This window comes from Ochlerotatus camptorhynchus, unplaced genomic scaffold (genome assembly GCF_037179485.1).
Source record: "Ochlerotatus camptorhynchus isolate MF236.1 unplaced genomic scaffold, CSIRO-AGI_Acam_v1.1 ptg000323l, whole genome shotgun sequence".
NCBI lineage: Eukaryota > Metazoa > Arthropoda > Insecta > Diptera > Culicidae > Ochlerotatus > Ochlerotatus camptorhynchus.
The window spans coordinates 1,449,020-1,468,454 of NW_027040811.1; the positions used below are offsets into that span (position 1 = coordinate 1,449,020).

The 19,435-nt window shown below is 41.7% G+C and overlaps 3 protein-coding genes across 3 annotated transcripts; 2 read left to right on the forward strand and 1 right to left on the reverse strand.

Moving 5' to 3' along the window:
* Positions 1-8,477: 8,477 nt before the first annotated feature.
* On the forward strand, positions 8,478-11,367 carry LOC135707938 (uncharacterized). Its single transcript, XM_065229860.1, has 2 exons — positions 8,478-11,271; positions 11,357-11,367. Exons 1-2 carry the CDS (start codon positions 8,478-8,480, stop codon positions 11,365-11,367), a joined length of 2,805 nt encoding a protein of 934 aa, XP_065085932.1.
* LOC135707957 (uncharacterized) lies at positions 11,315-14,348 on the forward strand. The gene is made up of 2 exons (XM_065229872.1): positions 11,315-13,271; positions 13,767-14,348. The coding sequence occupies exons 1-2, from the start codon at positions 11,385-11,387 to the stop codon at positions 14,226-14,228; spliced, it is 2,349 nt and encodes a 782-aa protein (XP_065085944.1). The 5' UTR covers positions 11,315-11,384; the 3' UTR covers positions 14,229-14,348.
* Positions 14,349-14,702: 354 nt separating this feature from the next.
* On the reverse strand, positions 14,703-15,386 carry LOC135707939 (uncharacterized). The gene has a single exon (XM_065229861.1). It carries the CDS (start codon positions 15,384-15,386, stop codon positions 14,703-14,705), a length of 684 nt encoding a protein of 227 aa, XP_065085933.1.
* Between the last annotated feature and the right edge of the window lie 4,049 nt (positions 15,387-19,435).

Genomic DNA, 19,435 nt, shown 5'->3' on the forward strand with positions numbered 1-19,435 from the left:
ACTTTAACTTAATTTTAACTTAGCTTTCACCTAACTTTACCTTGAACATTACGTTAACTTCAAAATTATTTTAACTTTAACTTTAACTTAAACTTAACTTTAAGTTAACTTATACTTAACATAACATAACGTTAACTTAACTTTAACGTAACTTTTACTTAACGTTAATTTAACTTCAACTTAACTTTAACTTACCTATCACAGAACTTTAACTTCAGCTTAACATAACTTTAACTTTAAAATAACTTAAACTTAACTTTAACAAAAAATTAACTTTAAAATAACTTAAACTTATCTTTAACTTTAAAATAACTTTAACTTAACAATAACTTAAACTTAACTTTAACTTTACTTTAACATAATATTAGCAAAACTTTAACTTAAATTTAATCAAATATAACATAAATTTAATTTATTTTTTGCTTAACTTTACCTTACCTATAACATAACTTTAAATAAAGTTTAACATAATATTAACTAAGCTTTAACATAACTTTAACTTTAAAATTACTTTAACTTAACTTTGACACAACTTTAACATAACTTTAACTTATCTTTAACATTAATTTAACTTGACTTTACTATAAAATAACTTGAACTTAACTTTAAATTTAAAATAACTAAAACTTAACTTTAACTTTAAAATAACTTTAACTTAACCTAAACTTTACTTGAACCTAACTTTAGCAAAACTTTAACCTAAATTTTACCAAATCTAACATAAATTTAATACCTTTTTAGCATAACTTTAATTTTAAGATAGCTTTAACTTACCTATAACACAACTTTAACTTAATTTTAACATAACTTTAACTTTAAAATTACTTTAACATACCTTTAACATAACTTCAACTTAACTTTAACTTACCTTCAGCATAACTTTAACTTAACTTAAACTTTAAAATAACTTAAACTTAACTTTAACTCTAAAATAATCTAAACTTAACTTTAACTTAAAAATAACTTAAACTTTACTTTAACTATAAATTAACTTAAACTTAACGTTAACTTTACTTGAACATAATTTTAGCAAAACCTAAATTTTACCAAATTTAACATAAATTTAATTTATTTTTAGCATAACTTTAACTTTAAGATAGCATTAACTTACGTATAACACAACTTTAACTTAAGTTTAACATAACTTTAACTTCAAAATTACTTTAACTTAGCTTTAACTTACCTTTAACATAACATTAACTTACCTCTAACAAAACTTTCACTTACCTTTAAATTACCTTTAAATTAACTTTAACATAACTTTAACTTAAGTTTAACATAACTTTATCTTTCCTTTAAAATAACTATAACATAACTTTATCTTTCCTTTAAAATAACTATAACATAACTTTTTCTCTTACATAACTTTAACTTAACTTTAAACTTACTTTAACATAAATTTCACAAAACTTTAACTTAACTTTAACTCTACCTTAACATAAGTTAAACTTAATTATAACTTAACTTTAACTTTAACATAACTTGAACTTTATTTTAACAAACTCTTATCTTAATTTTAGCTCTCATTTAATTTTAGCTTAACTTTAACATAACTTTTACTTTAACATAACTTTAACTTTAACATAACTTTAACTTTAAAATAACTTTAACTTTAACTTCAAAATAACTTTAACTTTAACATCACTTTTATACTTAATGAATGATTAAAAAAAACTTAACATTATCATAAAATCAACTTAACTTAAACTTTATAATAACTTTAATTTTAACATAACTTATACTTTAGTTTGAATAAACCTTAACTTAACATAATTGAACTAAACATGAACTTAAATTGTGCTCAACTTTAACTCAATTTTAACTTAACTTGAACGTTACTTTAATTTTAAATTAATTATAACTTAACATTATCATAACTTTAAATTTAACATAACTTTAACCTAACTTTAACTTAACTTTAACTAAACTGCAACATAACCTTAACTTAATCTTTACTTAACTTGAAATTTTAACTTAAATTTAACATAAATTTAACTTAACTTTAACCTAACATATACTTAACATATCTTTAACTTAACTTTAGCTCTAACTAAACTTTAACATAACCTCAACGTAATTTTAACTTAAATTTAACATAACTTTAACCTAACATTAACTGAAGCTTAACTTAACTTAAGCATAAACATAACTCTAACTTAATTTTAACATAACTTAATTTTAACTTCGCATTCACATAGCTTAAACTTAACTTTAACATAACATAACTTTAAATTAACTTTAACTTATCTTTAAGATAACTTTAACATAAGGTTAACATAACTTAACTTTAACTTAACTTTAACTTAACTTGAACATAACTTTAACTTTAACACAACTTTAATTTTAAATTAATGATAACTTAACATTATCATAACTTTAACTTAACTTTAACATAAATTTAATTTAAATTTAACGTTAACATAACTTATACCTAAATTTGAATAAACTTCTACTTAACATAATTTTAACTTACCGTTAACTTAACATTAACTTAAATTTTACTTAACTTTAACTTAACGTTAACTTAACTTCAACATAACTTTAACTTAACTTTATCTTACACATAACTTTAACTATACTTTATCTTAACTTAAACATAACTTTAACTTAACTTAAACATAACCTTAACTTAACTCTAACTTACCTTTAACGTAACTTTAACTAAATTTTAACTTTTACTTTAACATAAGTTTAACTTAAATTTAGTTGTTACATACTTAATTTAACTTAACTTTAAATTTTACTTAACTATAATAAAACTTTAACTTAAACATAAACATCGGGATCCGGTATCGGAATGCGTTGCATCAGTAAGGATGCTTAACTCAGCCGGATTCCTCCTGCGGATCAATTTTGGAAAATAGTTACATCAAAATTGATCCGTTGGAGGAATCCGGATGAGTTAATCATCCTTGTTGATGCTTTGCATCAGTCAATTAAATCCGCCGGATTCCTCCAGCGGATCAATTTTTGGAAAAAAAAAATACATCAAAATTGATCCGCTGGAGGAATCCGGATGAGTTAAACATCCTTACAATAAGGATGCTTAACTCAGCCAGATTCCTCCAGCGGATCAATTTAAAAAAAAAAATAATTACACTTAATAACAAATTGTTCAATACTTACCTCTATTCCCGAACACCTCCGGAATTATTGGAAGCAGCCGGCTGAAAAAAAAAAAAACAATTACAAAATAATCAAAATTTTGGATCTGTTTGTTAGAATTTGTAATTATTTTTCAAAATTGATCCACTGGAGGAATCCGGATGAGTTAAACATCCTTGTTGATGCGTTGCATCAGCAAGGATGCTTATCTCAACAGGATCAATTTTTGAAAATAATTACATCAAAATTGACCCGCTTGAGAAATCCGGATGAGATAACTGATGCAACGCATCAATTTTTTTAAATTACAAATAATAACACTAAATATAACAAATATTTGAATACTTACTGTTAATACCCCGTTCACATTACAGTCTATATCACGTAATATAGGCTGTCTTGCAATGAGCACTCATACATAGGATTTCCAGTGAAAACTAGATGTATGAGTGCTCATTGCAAGACGCCGTATATCACGTGATATACGCTGTAATGTGAACGGGGTATAAAGTTGCTACTTTCCTTCGCGGCTCGGGTAAAGGAATTTGCGGTGCGCTCCGTGCACTCAGCCATCTTGTCTAGTTTGTTTATAAACAAACCAGACAAGATGGCTGAGCGCACGACAAAAAAAAACACACCAATTTAAAAACGTCAGTCTTTACACGCTAACTTGAAAGTACTCATTAATGAGTAAAAAAAGACCCATTTTGAAGAAAAGTGGCTTAACTCATTAATGATTAGACAATTTTACCCATTAATGAGTATCTGTTACCCATTAATTATTAACAATTACTCATTAATGGGTAACATATACTCATTAATGGGTAAAAAATTTACTCATTTAATGAGTTAAGCCACTTTTCTTCAAAATGGGTCTTTTTCAACCATTAATGGGTACTTTCAAGTTAGCGTGTAAGTCGCCAAATGTCAAATGACGTCACTTTGTCGCCGGCAATTCGTGTGTAAAGCCCTACAGTAAAAGTATGGACGTCTGTCAAAAGTTGTTCCAATCGAACCGTCAAAATGCACCGCTTTGCTCGATTGGAACAGCTTTTTTCAGTTTTGTGGTTTCAGTCGTCCTTACTTTTACTGTAGGGCTTTATTCGTGTGGGGTGCTGTATTCGTACACGGATGCGGTATACACGCTAACTTGAAAGTACTCATTAATGAGTAAAAAAAAGACCCATTTTGAAGAAAAGTGGTTTAACTCATTGATGATTAAACAATTTTACCCATTAATGAGTATCTGTTACCCATTAATGATTAACAATTACTCATTAATGGGTAACAGATACTCATTAATGGGTAAAAAATTTACTCATTTAATGAGTTAAGCCACTTTTCTTCAAAATGAGTCTTTTTCAACCATTAATGGGTACTTTCAAGATAGCGTGTACAGCACACTATGGCCGACGTTATGTTTAACGTACAGAACAAGAGTAAAATCGGTTTTCAATTGAAACGATAATAATCAATTAAAACACTAATTAACTCTTGCACTGTAACGTCACCAGGGCATTGTTTTACACACAAATAAACATTGCCCACAGGGCATGCCAAAACTTCTTTCAGTGATTTGAGGCTATGTCAGTCGTGCAAGAGTTAATGGTGGTAAGCTCTACCTTGTAATCGCAATGTGCTATTTTATATTATTGCGTCGAGGATCGCGCATTGGGCACATTTATGAGATTAATGAATGCGGAAACACTAATAAAAGTGCGTTTTACACAGCAAAAAAAAAATGTAATATCGATCAATGTAATTCAAGCTGATGTATGAAATAATGATGTAATAGCAAAAAGCAGATACAATATTACATCAATGGATGTAATTTTGTTCGCAAAATCGATGTACATCGTACAACGTTATATTACACAACCGATGGACTGACCTGGTTGCAGCAGTTTGGATGTAATATTCAACAACTTTTTTTCTGTGTACGTTAAATTGTTGTTGTGTCTTCATCGCACATATTCCTTGGTGAATGAAGAATAAGTGCGCAGAAGGCGTCAAGACGATACAACGTCTAAGAGCACTTTTATTAGCGTTTCCACTCTTCTAAAGAGTTCAATTTTATTTGCAATTGATAATGTCACAAAACTATACATAGGAGGCATCAGTGCGCTGCAAGCCACTTTTTATTGTTGTGTCATATGATGTATTCTAATGTTTTATGCGTGCAACAATTTACATCGTGATGAAGTTTGATTCTAATGTAACGTTTGGTTCTGTTGTCATTTGATGTATTCTGATGTTTTATGCGTGCAAAAAATTACATCGTAATGAAGTTTGATTCTAATGTAACGTTAGGTTCTGTTGTCGGTGGATGTATTCTGATGTCAAATTTTGATTCTGATGTAACGTTTGAGGCTAATGTATTTTTATGTACTTGGACGTCACACTGAAGTCTGAATACATTAAGGGTACAGCAATATACGTTAAAATTTAATGTATTGAAGATGTCTGCTGATGTTTCCTACATTACAATTTCTATTCGGGGGATCACTAAGGGTGGGTTTTACAACAACCTCTTTTGTGGTGGCTTTAGCTCGAGCATGAAAAAGGACCCTTCAGGGTCGGCTGTAGGTAGGATTGTTCGATCAAGGAATTGAAAGCACTTTCTCTCTTGTTAATTAGCTTTTTATTTCGACTTACTGTGTGTGTGTATGTGGGTAGTGTCTCACGATGCCGGCGGATGCAAGCACGAAATGTGGGAATGTCGCCTTTGCCTTGACGCTCGGGGTAATGCCTACGCCGAATCCAAGAGGGACGGATCGTACGCCGCATTGGCGGATCACACTCCTTCAGACGTCGGCGCTAGAAGTCCAATCGCACGCCGGAATGGCGGATAATAATGGGTCCTAAGGAATGAACGTCCCAGGGTGGGTATTAGGAGGGCTACCGGGTATTTTTTTAAACTTTATTCTGTTTTGTGCTATGTCCTTTTACTCCATACCTGATTCTTATTTCACTTTCTAATCTAGGTAACGGTGATTTCAAATGAACTTCTCTCTTTATCTTCAACTTTATCTCTGCTTTTTATGGGGGATAGCAAACTTAACGCTTCGAAGCTCTGGATAAGAAAGACGCTTATCTAGTTATTACCCGGTAGCTTGACCCTCCTTTTTCCATACCCTTTGTTCATGTTCCCTTTTTGACGTGTCCAGTCCCGGTATCTGTGGCAACTCTTGTTTTCCCTTTTTTGGCTCACTTCATACTGTTGTGTAGTGTGTGTTGTGGTGTGAAGTGTGTTAACAAATTATGTTCTTATTATTAGCTACTCCGGAGTATTTATCAATTTTTAGCATTAACATTTACTAACATTTATAATTATTTACTTTACTAACCTACTAACAAACAAATATTCAATTAATATGTTACAAAATCTAGGTTAAGTAATCTCAACAGTAACACTTTTATTGTATCTTTCAAATGGTTCTCAATGCGACCGTCATACCGTGGACCCCCGCTAATCTGAACGACACCTCATTCATATTAACGGGATTAAGTTTTAATTTGAACTTCTCATAACCCTATCAGCGTGTTTCTGGTTGCCTTATTTGCTGTTTTGTTTTGATTCTGCGTTCCGTTTTGCAATGTTCCATTTCGATTTACTCCGTTCCATGTGCAAAATGACGTTTAGGCAATTTTCAGTTTGCAGATAAGCGGGGTTCAAACGGATCATATCATTCGAGCAGTTTAAAATGACGTTTCCTACCACTCGAACTTTAACGTGGAACAATATTTTGGTATTTTTTCTTCAACAACCTTCAGAAAATAGTGTCTTATTTGTAATATGCTTAAAAAATCTGGAATTTTTTGTTTCATTTCCGTAAAATCGCTGGTAGAAGGTCGTCCCAAAACTGCTCGGCAATATGATTAATTAATTATTCAGATTAAAACCGGTCATATTACCAGGGGTCCACGGTACAAACTTTTGCAGTAAATCAATCTTGAAGAACTTCGAGAATACACCCTTCAGAACCTTCTCCAGGATGGGCCAACTAAACATATTCTAGTCTTAAAACTTAAAATGTTACTTGGGGCTGGTAGTCTTTTGTTATCATATGACTCGGGGAGGCGTGAGGTAGGAACTTGTAAGTACCAGAGCTAGGTATTCCGCTCCTTCCAGGTTGTCAACTCACCATTTTGTAGCCCTGTTGAACCTTTTGTCCATTTGACATTTGGTTGGTCATTCCGCACACCAATCGCAATTTTGGGTCATATTTTTTGACAATGTGCTGCAAGTGTACTGCAGGTGTGTCGGTCACAACCCGGTATTTCTGACACCTTGAATGCCCAGACAACCAAATGCACGTATATTCAGAATTGTTTTCGTGATATACAAACATATATACAAACAAACAATTCGTATAGAATGCAAATAAATGGCTTAAACGTACAAAAGTGGAGGCCATAAACGTGCATATTTTAATTTAATTTTAAACGAGTTGATTTAACATCATCGTATATAATGTAATCTGTAATAACAAATTCATTTTGAAAAGTCGATGTAATCCGATTTAGTTTGTGATACAGTACGACGGAAAAATGAGTAATCGCATATAGGTCGGTAATTTGCATTCTATACGATTTAACATAAACATAATGCGAGGTATGCCATTCTTATATTCGATTTTTATTGAATTCTTTCAATAATAATAATCACATCACATGTGGTTTCGGTGAGAACAAAAACAGAATGAATATATTTATTGACAGTTTCTCTCTACACGCTCAAATGGAATCAATTGGATTAGGGTAAAGTCTTGGTCAATACTGCACGCTCAATATTCCCCCTCAATTGATTATCCCCAGCAAATCGCGAAGCATTCGGAATCGCGGAGCAGCTAGACTTTTGTTCATGATATCGGTGTCAACACCGCAGGGCAGCAAACCCAACACAACGGTGTGCGTAGCTGCGGTTGGCGTACCTAATGTTATTGCCGTTTCGAACCGTTGTCAGAAGTGAAGAAAGGGAAGAGAAAAACAAAACCAAAACAAACCAAACACAATTTATAATGGACATTGTTAGCAGATAAAGTGAAATTATAGAGGAATTCAAGGAATATTTCGGATCATAAAGTTCGTCTATACTGTGCATCTGGTTCCCCTTCGGCGTCCCGAACATAGAAGGAAATTATAATTTGGAACAGGCGTATAGGAAAGCTAGCGACGATTTTAACGGGAGAATTCGTGGTAAATAGAAGGAAGAGCTAGAACGAGGAAACGGTTGTGTAGCGCACAAAAGTAGAATTAGACCACTTCTTTTTGAGCTGCCACAAAAAAAGAGGCTGCTACAAAAATTTTGGTTTGGTATCCGAACAATCTCAAAAAGAAGTGTACGAGAATCGGATAAACCTCAAAGCGCTATGGCAAATCCTGCTCCAACCGGTCTGAACCTCACGGAGACTCCTTGTGCGTCGTGCGATGAAGTTTCGACCGAAAATGAGGAGATGATCGGTTGTGATGGTTGCCAACGTTGGTACCATATCCGTTGCGTCGGGATTACTGATGCGAAGAAGGAAGGTACGTGGTACTGTACCGAAGAACCATGTCAACGGATCAAGAAGAAGAAGAGTCGCAGCAAGAAAAATAACGATGAATCGGATCGCTCCAGTGTCAAATCCGACCGTGCGCTCGCTCTGGAGCATAAATTGAATGCGATGGAGGAGAAACAAAAACGGATGGAGCAAGAGCTGGAGATGGAGATGAAGATTAAAAAGAAAGAGATGGAGTTCAAGCGATCCATTGAGATGAAGCGGATGCTGTTAGAGAAGCAGTTACGCGAAGAGGAAGAAGAAGAAGAAAAGCTGTTCCAGGAGGAGATATTGAAGCAGCGAAAAGAGCAGTTGAACCGGATGAAAGCTAGGCAGCAGTCGTTCGCGGACGAAATGAAGGAACTGGATGAAGCTATGTCGGAGACGAAGAGAGCAACAAAGGACATCGATGCCGGCGAAGGTACTTCAGGAGTAAAGCCAAAATTGCGCCATTCGAAGATCGGAAAATTGACGGAGCAGAATTTGAAGAAGTTGAGAGCTACTCAATACGAAAATTCGGATGAAGACGATGAAGATGAGACAGCTGATGAAATGGAGGATGATCAAACCGAATCCGGCGAAGAATCCGATGGTGTTTCGGAGAAAAGTGTAGCTACGAAGAACAGCAAGTCAACGAAAAAGTCCGGTAGATTGAGCCAACACGGGCTAGGGCAGGCACGATCCGGGCCGACCAGAATTCAACTGGCAGCGAGAAGTGGCGTAAGTAAAAGACTACCCACATTCTCTGGAAAGCCGGAAGAATGGCCGTTGTTCTACGGAATGTACCAAGCATCGAATGAAGCCTGCGGTTACTCGGACATTGAAAACCTGGTGCGGCTGCAAGAATGCCTGAAGGGTCCGGCTCTGGAGATGGTGCGTGGACAACTTCTTCTGCCGAAATCGGTTCCGAAGGTTATTGGAAAACTTCGCCAGTTATACGGCCGCCCGGAACAGCTACTGCAGAGCCATTTGGAGAAGGTCCATAAGCTGGAACCACCGAAAGTGGGTAAGCTGGCCAGTTTCATTCCGTTCGGCACGGCAGTCGAGCAGCTGTGCGAACACTTGGAGGCGGCGGAACTCAAACAGCACCTGATAAATCCGCTTCTAATTCAAGATCTGGTTGAAAAGCTCCCAGATAACGACAAGCGCGAGTGGGTGCGCTTCAAGCGCGGGAAAAAGAAAGTAACCCTAAGGACCTTCACCGATTTCCTCTCCGAAATAGTCTCGGAGGCTTGCGAAGTGAACGTCAGCATGGACTACAAGTCAACCGGAAGGTTTAGCAGCGACAACCGTTCGGGGAATGCCCAAAGCAAAGCGAAGGAGAAGGGTGCGGTGTTCAACCACAGCGAAGCTGATAATCGTCAATCCGGCGTTGGAGAACGAAGGAATCTAAAGCCGTGCAGGGCGTGTCAGCGTACAGACCATCGATTGCGGTACTGCCAAGATTTCAAGAACCTGTCGTACGCGGACCGGATGAAGGTTGTGGATCGCTGGAAGCTGTGCTACGTGTGTCTGAACGAACACGGTTCGGCGCAGTGTAAGTTCAAGCTGCGATGCAACGTTGGAGAATGCAGACAAGCTCATAATTATCTTCTGCATCCGATCGATGGTGCAATTGGTACCACAGCGCACATTCGGACAAACAACGTCACTTTGTTCCGAATGATACCGATTAGTCTCCACTGCGGAGAAATATCCATCACTGTGTTGGCTTTCCTGGATGAAGGTGCATCGGTGACTCTGGTGGAAAGGAACTTGGCGGATCGCTTGGGAGCAGTCGGAGTCCACGAGAAACTCACCATAAAGTGGACGGCCGACATTGCTAGAGTGGAGAAGGAGTCAAAGCGGATGAATTTGTGGGTCTCGGCTGTTGATGCGGATGAAAAACTTCTTCTGAAGACGGTCCGCACTGTCGAAAAGCTGATGTTGCCTACACAAGCTTTGGACGCAAAGGGGCTTTTGCGGCAGTATAAGCATATGCGAGGATTGCCCATCTCCTCGTATGACGGACGGCCGGAAATACTCATCGGGTTGAACAACATCCACTCGTTCGCCCCGATTGAAGCAAAGCTCGGTGCAGTTATTGATCCGATAGCCGTGCGGTGCAAGCTCGGATGGACGGTCTATGGACCGAAGCAAGCGAACGCTGTCGAAGCGAGCAGCGAATATCTTGGAATCCACCAGGAAGTGACAAACGAAGACCTTCATAAGCTGCTGAAGGCACACTACGCACTGGAAGAATCGGTCGTTGGCGTACCGCGGGAGTCTGCTGAGGACGAGAGAGCTCGCGAGATCCTCGAGAAGACCACGAGACGAATCGGTGACCGCTTCGAGACCGGGCTACTATGGAAGACGGACGATCCAAGGTTCCCGGATAGCTACCCGATGGCGTTGCGAAGGCTGAAGCAGTTGGAGAAGAAGCTAGAGAAGAATCCGGAACTTCACGTGAACGTTTGTAAGCAGATCGATGAGTATCAGGAGAAGGGGTATGCGCACCTTGCTACTCCGGAGGAGCTCGTTGGAACGGAACCTGATAAGGTATGGTACCTTCCACTAAACGTGGTACTGAACCCCAAAAAACCAGGTAAGGTGCGCCTCGTGTGGGATGCTGCGGCTACGGTGCAAGGTATCTCCCTGAATTCACAGCTGTTAAAAGGGCCTGACATGCTTGTGCCGCTAGTGACTGTGGTTGTTGGGTTTCGGGAATACAGAATTGCTGTAGGTGGCGATCTGCGTGAAATGTATCACCAGATGAAGATCATCGCTCGGGATCGGCAAGTACAACGTTTCCTCTTCCGGAAAGATTCCAAGGGACCTCCACGCGTGTTCGTCATGGACGTTGCCACGTTTGGATCGACGAGCTCTCCCTGTTCGGCCCAATATGTGAAGAACCTCAACGCTCAAGAGTACGCTGGGCAATATCCGGAGGCAGCAGCGGCGGTTATCAACCGTCATTACGTCGACGACTACTTTGATAGCGTCGACACCGTAGACGAGGCGATCGAGCGAACGGAGCAAGTCAGGTTCATTCACCAGAAGGGAGGCTTCGAGATTAGGAACTGGGTTTCGAATTCGCCGGAAGTTCTCCAGAGCCTCGGTGAGCAGAAACCGGTTTCAGCCGTCCACATCACCGAAGACAAAGTAACGTCACACGAACGCGTGCTAGGTATGATCTGGGATCCGGATCGTGATGAATTATCTTTCTCCACCCAACATCGCCAAGAGCATCTTCCGTACCTATGCGGAGACAAACGGCCAACGAAACGTGCGGTGTTAAGCTGCGTCATGGGCTTCTTCGATCCGCTTGGTTTACTTTCTCCGTTCACGATCCACGGAAAGATCATCGTGCAGCACTTATGGCGTAGTGGCTGCGATTGGGACGACGCGATTAGCGACGATTGCTGGGAAATGTGGAAGCGCTGGATTGCTGTACTGCCGGAAGTCGAGAACATTAGGATTCCACGTTGCTATCTTGGAGATTCCTTGTCGTCTGCGGTTGAGTCAATTGAAATTCACATCTTCACGGATGCCAGCGAACACGCATACGGCTGTGTTGCGTATCTGCGAGTAGTCATCGACGGAGCTGTGCGGTGTATTCTAGCTATGTCTCGATCGAAAGTGGCACCGTTGAAGCGCCAGTCAATCCCACGACTGGAGTTGATGGCGGCTGTACTTGGAGCGCGGATGAGTCAAACGATGATCGCTACGCATTCACTGAAAATCGATCGATGCATACTGTGGACAGATTCACGAACGGTTTGGAGTTGGATCCAGTCTGACCAACATAAATACAAACAGTTTGTTGCGTTCAGGATCGGAGAAATACTGGAGTTGACACGAGCGACGGATTGGCGATGGGTTCCAACGAAGCAGAATATGGCGGACGTCCTGACGAAATGGCATCGAGGTAACGATCTGGAAAGCGATGGGGTATGGTTCACGGGTGCACCGTTCCTGCACCAGCCCAAAGACCAGTGGCCGACTATGGAGGTGACGATCGAAGAGACGTACGAGGAAGCCAGGGGCCACGTGACATTCCATGGCGTGGTTGAAGTAGACCGATGCTCGAGATGGACAACGCTGCAAAGGGTGATGGCGTGTGCGGTCAGGTTCATCGACAATTGCAAACGCAAGGTAGCAGGGCTGCCGATAGTCACCTTGAAGGCAACAGATAACCAGCAACATCAAATCCTGGTACCGATGCAATCGATGCAACGTCCGCTCGAGAGAGATGAGTTTCGAACTGCGCAGATCATCCTGTGGAAGCAAGCACAGTTCGAAGGATTCCCAGATGAGATGAGCATCCTCACCAAGAATCTGGAACAACAACCAGATGTAGTAATGGAAACGGTGAAGAAGAGCAGTTGCCTGTACAAATTGACTCCGATTCTGGACAAAGAAGGTGTGCTGCGGTTGGGTGGTAGAATGGATATGTCCGTCGACATGCCTTTCGACAAAAGGTGTCCAATAATTCTGCCAAGAAAGCACGCGACGACGGAGAAGCTGATCCAGTTCTACCACGAGAAGTATGGACACGCCAATCGAGAGACAGTGATGAACGAGCTTCGCCAAAGGTTCTGGATTCCGAACACCCGAGCTGCAATCCGTCAAGTGATGAGCAATTGCGTGTGGTGTAAAGTCCATCGCTGTCAGCCGCATGTTCCTATGATGGCACCGCTTCCGATACAGCGAGTCACACCCTATCTGCGACCGTTCAACTCGGTGGGTATCGACTATCTAGGTCCGATAGAAGTGACTTTGGGACGAAGAAAGGAGAAACGATGGGTCGCGGTGTTCACTTGTTTGGCTGTACGAGCGGTACACCTAGAAGTGGTGCGTAGTCTCTCAACGCAATCCTGCTTGATGGCCCTTCGAAGGTTCAGCTGTAAGCGAGGCGTACCACAGGAAATTTTTTCGGACAACGCGACGTGTTTTGTAGGTGCCGATAACGAGTTGAAGAAGATCAACAGCGACTGTGCGACCAGCATAACGAACGATAATACCGCGTGGCACTTCAATCCACCGGCTGCACCGCACATGGGCGGCATCTGGGAGCGGATGGTGAGGTCGGTAAAGGAGGCGATGAAGGCGCTGGACGATGGGCGAACATTGTCCGACGAGGTTCTGCACACAACACTAGCTGAAGCAGAGGACATGATTAACGCCCGGCCGCTAACGTACATACCGCAGGAATCAGCTGAGGAAGAAGCGATTACCCCGAACCATTTCCTTCGTGGGTCGGTGACAAGTGCGGATTTGGTGGTCCAGCCAGTGGACATTGCGGAGGCTCTACGAGATACTTACAAGCGTTCTCAATACCTGGCGAACCGAATGTGGGAAAGATGGTGCAAGGAATACTTGCCGACAATCAACAGACGGACGAAGTGGTTCGAGGAGCAGAAGCCGCTACAGGTGAACGACCTGGTCTTCATAGTGGATGGAAAAACCCGGAAAAGCTGGATCCGAGGGATCGTGGAAGAGATACTCCGAGGACCAGACGGAAGAGTGAGGCAAGCGATAGTGCGGACGGCTAGAGGAGTCTACCGGCGTGCTGTAGCGAACTTAGCGGTGATGGAGGTCTGAAAGTAAATCCGGGATTTCCGGAGGAACTACCGGATGTTACGGGCTGGGGTATGTCAACACCGCAGGGCAGCAAACCCAACACAACGGTGTGCGTAGCTGCGGTTGGCGTACCTAATGTTATTGCCGTTTCGAACCGTTGTCAGAAGTGAAGAAAGGGAAGAGAAAAACAAAACCAAAACAAACCAAACATAATTTATAATGGACATTGTTAGCAGATAAAGTGAAATTATAGAGGAATTCAAGGAATATTTCGGATCATAAAGTTCGTCTATACTGTGCATCTGGTTCCCCTTCGGCGTCCCGAACATAGAAGGAAATTATAATTTGGAACAGGCGTATAGGAAAGCTAGCGACGATTTTAACGGGAGAATTCGTGGTAAATAGAAGGAAGAGCTAGAACGAGGAAACGGTTGTGTAGCGCACAAAAGTAGAATTAGACCACTTCTTTTTGAGCTGCCACAAAAAAAGAGGCTGCTACAAAAATTTTGGTTTGGTATCCGAACAATCGGCAATTTGCTGTTCAGTCGGCAAGTACACAATACGCAGCTTACCATCCTCAACCAACTCACGAACGAAGAAATGCTGGATATCCACATGTTTCAACCTTTTCTGCTTCCCTGGTTCGACGATTATAGCAATACAAGGTTGATTGTCTTCAAAGATGTTGATTGGTTCGTTCATAGCACATCCAATAGAGCTGAGTAATTTCGCCATCCAAGCCAGCTCGCAACTGGTCAGGCAAAGGGCCATCAGTTCCGCCTCCGTGGTTGAAAGCGCGACCGAAGACTGCTTCTTGGTTGTCCACGCAACCACAGATCCACACAGCTTGATAACGAACCCGGAAACCGAACGCCGATCATTCGGGTCATTACCCCAATCAGCATCCGCGTACGCTTCGAGAATGGTTGGTGATACCTGTCGACGGTACACGAGCTTGTAATCGGTCGTACCTTGAAGATAGCGTAACACTCGCTTGAGGTGCACCCAATGCTCCTCCGTAGCACAGCACTGGAATGCAGCAAAATAGTTTACTGCCGCACAGATGTCCGGCCTCGATGTCACCATGAGGTACATTAGGCAACCGATAAGCTCCCTGTACGGCTTGGACGTCATCTCCTTCGTATCCTTCTTCTTCTCTAGCTTCAGGCCAGGCTCCATTGGTATAGCAGACGGTTTACAGCAGCTCATCCCAAAGCGCTCCAGAATTTTACTTACGTAAACGCGCTGGTCTACAGTCAACACTCCTGCTTTGCGATCGCGATGTATATTCAAGCCAAGAAACGACTTTACTTCCTGAAGATCCCTAGTTTAAAACTCACCGCACAGCTTCGCCTTCAGCATACATATTATATCCACCGAGTTCCCGAGGACAAGTATATCGTCTACGTAGATGACTACGTACAACATCACACCGCCCTTCGACCAACTGTACAGGCATGAATCGTACTCGCTTTGTTTGAACTGCAGCCGGATCATAAACTGGTGGAAACGCAAGTTCCACTTCCTCGAAGCTTGCTTCAACCCGTAGATCGCCTTGTTTAATCTGCACACCAGTGTACCTCCCCGCTCAAAACCAGACGGCTGGCGCATATACACCTCTTCGTCCAACACGCCGTTCAGAAATGCGCATTTGACATCTAATTGGTGCACATCCCAATCTTCCTGGTTGGCCAATGCCAACAAAACACGCAACGTAGATATTTTCACTACCGGAGAGTAAGTGTCCGAATAGTCGAAGCCTCGCCGTTGCGAGAAACCGCGCGCCACAAGTCTGGCTTTGTAACGCTCCACTTCACCATCACTGTTCCGTTTAATCTTGAAAACCCACTTATTGTCCACCACTTTTCGACCTTCTGGCAGTTCAACAAGGGTCCACGTATCATTTTTGTCCAGAGATGCAAGTTCTTCATCGATGGCCTTTTTCCACATAGGCCAATCGCTTCTAGTCTTCAACACTTTCACATCCGACGGAATGTCTTCAACAAATTCATCCGCACTGAGCGCAAACGCCGTTATATCCGAGTTATCCACATCATAATCACTCAACCACTTGGGTGGATTAATCACTCTTCCACTTTTTCTCACGTTACTGTTTTCCTCTGGGGTCTCCTCCAGATCCGAATCCGCACCTCCGACCGCTTCTTCTGCCGAGTCGGCTGCCGACTCCCAACCTTCTTCACTTGGAGGATTACTATTTCCAGCCTCTGAATCGTCTTCTTGAACACCATCACGCTCCGATTTATCCGGCTGTTCCATGATAATCACTTCATCAACCCGGTTTTCTTCATTAACTGCAGTGAGCTTCCCGAATCGTGACTCATTGAAGACGACGTCTCTAGCCACAATCACTTTTTCACCGTTCCAGCAACGAAAACCGTTCGGCGCATAGCCCACAAAAACTGCCTTTTGGCCTTTCGCATCAAGTTTCTTCCGCAATGCTTTTGGAACATGTACGAAACACTCGCTTCCGAACACGCGAAGATTCGATACGTTCGGTCGTTTGTTGTACCACGCTTCATATGGCGTGATATTACCTTCCACCGCGACAGTCGGGCTTCGATTCAGCAGATATATAGCTGAGTACAACGCTTCACCCCACATTTCCTTCGGAAGTTCACTGGCTTCGAGCATTGCACGCACTTTTTCAATAGCTGTTCGATTCAGCCTCTCGCTAACCCCGTTCTGCTCTGGCGTATATGGCACCGTTTTCTCCAGCCTTATGCCTTTCTGCCTACAGAAGTTCTTCACGGATTTTCCGGTATATTCGCCGCCGTTGTCACTTCGGAGACGCGCGATCTTTGTCCCGAAATGGGCGGTTACCATCGCCTCGTACTCCATCAGCCGTTCAAGCACTTCATACTTACGCTTCATGAGGTAAACTACCGCCATATGCGTAAAATCGTCCGTAAACGTAACAAAATACTCGTGGCCATCCCAGGAGAGAGGGGAGATGGGGCCACAAACGTCACTGTGCACAATCTCGAGAGGCCTGCTAGCACGCTTTTCCACCCGCGACTCGAACGTTTCCCGCGTCTGCTTTGCGTTAATGCACGGTTCACACAAGAACTTTTCGGTATTAGCGCGCCCGATTTCCACCCGCATGCCCTCGACCATCTCGTTCCGCACAAGTTTCATGAGATTCTCATTGCCAAGGTGGCCAAATCGATAATGCCACATTTTCAAACTTTTGCACACTCGACCACTCACTAGCGCTTTTTCGTCAGGCTTCAATTTGTCACAAACAAAGTCCATACAGTACAGACGGCCTAGTTGTCGTCCGGTAGCCACAATTCCCTCTTCGTCCTCGACACTCACTTTTCCGCCGAAAAATACAACTCTTTTCCCGGAATTTTCTAGACGTCGCAACGAAAGCAAGTTCAGTGACAGTTCCGGAATGAACAGCACGTCTTCCATGGTAATCTGAATCTTTTTACCATCCACCAAAGCACTAGCGATAACACGACCTTTGTAGCTTGCAACCAAGCTCACACCACTCTTGGCAGTTAGAATTTCAACCGGACGATCCAACTTTTCCAAAACCGAAGTCGTTGGACATATGATCCGATGCCCCACTGTCCAAAAACCACCGCACGTCAGTCATTTTACTAATCGCCGCCATCTCGGGGTGGGTTTCAGCGGCCACGAACGACACCGTTTTTACTCCCACATTTGCTTTTTGCGTTTCACTTTTCTTCACTGGTTTCGACGCACTATTCTTCTTCTCGCTGGACTTTGGACATTGAGCACGTTTATGCCCGAGCTCCCCGCAGCCAAAGCATTTCAGCTTGCCTTTGAATTTTCCCACGAAAGCCGCTTCCTCCGTTTCAGCTTCTTGCCGCTGCCCTCTGCGTTTAGCCTCAACGTCGAGGTACTTTCGTCGCACCAAATCCATTGTCAGCTTTTCCGAAATTGCTTCCATTGCTGTGGTGACAGCATCGAACGAATCTGGCATCGTTAACATCAGATGGCATATAACGTCTTCTTCATCCTTACGACCACCAGCACCTTTTATTTCTCGCACAAGCTGGTCGAACCGTAAAAAATGATTCTGCAGCTTCTCACTCTCGTTGTATCGCATTGCGAGCAGCTGCCGTTTCAGCAAGAACCTGTTAGTTATACTCTTCCGTTCGAAGACATCATGTAGACCGTCCCAGATTTCCTTCGGTGACACTTTGTCCTTGACGTACTCAAGGTGGCTGTCCGCCACCGCTTGAATTAGGACAGACCGACACTTGTTGTCTTTTCTCACTCGCGCTTGAACCAGGATCTTATTCGCCGCTCTCATTTCCGCCGTTGCCGTATCAGGAGTATTCCAAAACTCTTCCTCTTCCGCACTCCGCTCCACGCAGTGTAACACTTCCAGCTGCTGGAGGTAAGCTCGCATGCGGAAGCTCCAGTTGTTGAAACCAACTCCATCGAATGGTTTGATTCGAAAACTCTTCGATTCCTCCTCCATTTCGTACGACGTTTTCTTTTCGCAAACTACTCCCGGAACAACGAAACCCGCCGAAAAGTTAGAAAAAAAAACTTCAATTTAATCGCGTAAAAACTGGACACATAACCTATTGAATTCTTTCAATAATAATAATCACATCACATGTGGTTTCGGTGAGAACAAAAACAGAATGAATATATTTATTGACAGTTTCTCTCTACACGCTCAAATGGAATCAATTGGATTAGGGTAAAGTCTTGGTCAATACTGCACGCTCAATAATTTTGACTGTAGCAATTTACGATGCTGTCTGTACATTTTTATACGAATTCTGGTTGTCTGGGTGTTTTGGTTTGAAATCGAAAGAATAAATCGGATAAGACGCGGGAAGTGGCGGGTGTGCGACATTGTTCAAGTAGACCTGGAATGATCTGCCCGACAAGTAGTTTTTGATGATCTTCACGAGGTAGATCGGTAAGTTGTATCGATGCAGTTTGTACACTAGGCCATCATGCCAGACATTGTCAAACGCTTTCTCAACGTCCAACAATGCCAAAGCAGATGTTTTTGTAACGGACTTGTTCCGCCTGATGATGGTAATAACTCTACTTAGTTGGTGGATCGTTTAATGGCATTTCATAAACCCGAATTGCTCCTTGAGTAAGATGTTATTTTCATTAGAGAACTCCAGCAACCGGCAGAGTATCATCTTTTCGAATAGCTTCGAAATGGAGGACAAGAGGCTGATGGGGCGATAGCTTTTGACACTGGT

Bases quoted from the DNA above. Each gene is read 5' to 3' on its own strand.
- LOC135707938 (XM_065229860.1), top strand. From the start codon at position 8,478: ATGGCAAATCCTGCTCCAACCGGTCTGAACCTCACGGAGACTCCTTGT.
- LOC135707957 (XM_065229872.1), top strand. From the start codon at position 11,385: ATGTATCACCAGATGAAGATCATCGCTCGGGATCGGCAAGTACAACGT. The intron at 13,272-13,766 runs GTGTGGTGTAAA...TTGTCCGACGAG, and splicing joins GTCAAGTGATGAGCAATTGC to GTTCTGCACACAACACTAGC.
- LOC135707939 (XM_065229861.1), bottom strand. From the start codon at position 15,386: ATGGAGCCTGGCCTGAAGCTAGAGAAGAAGAAGGATACGAAGGAGATG.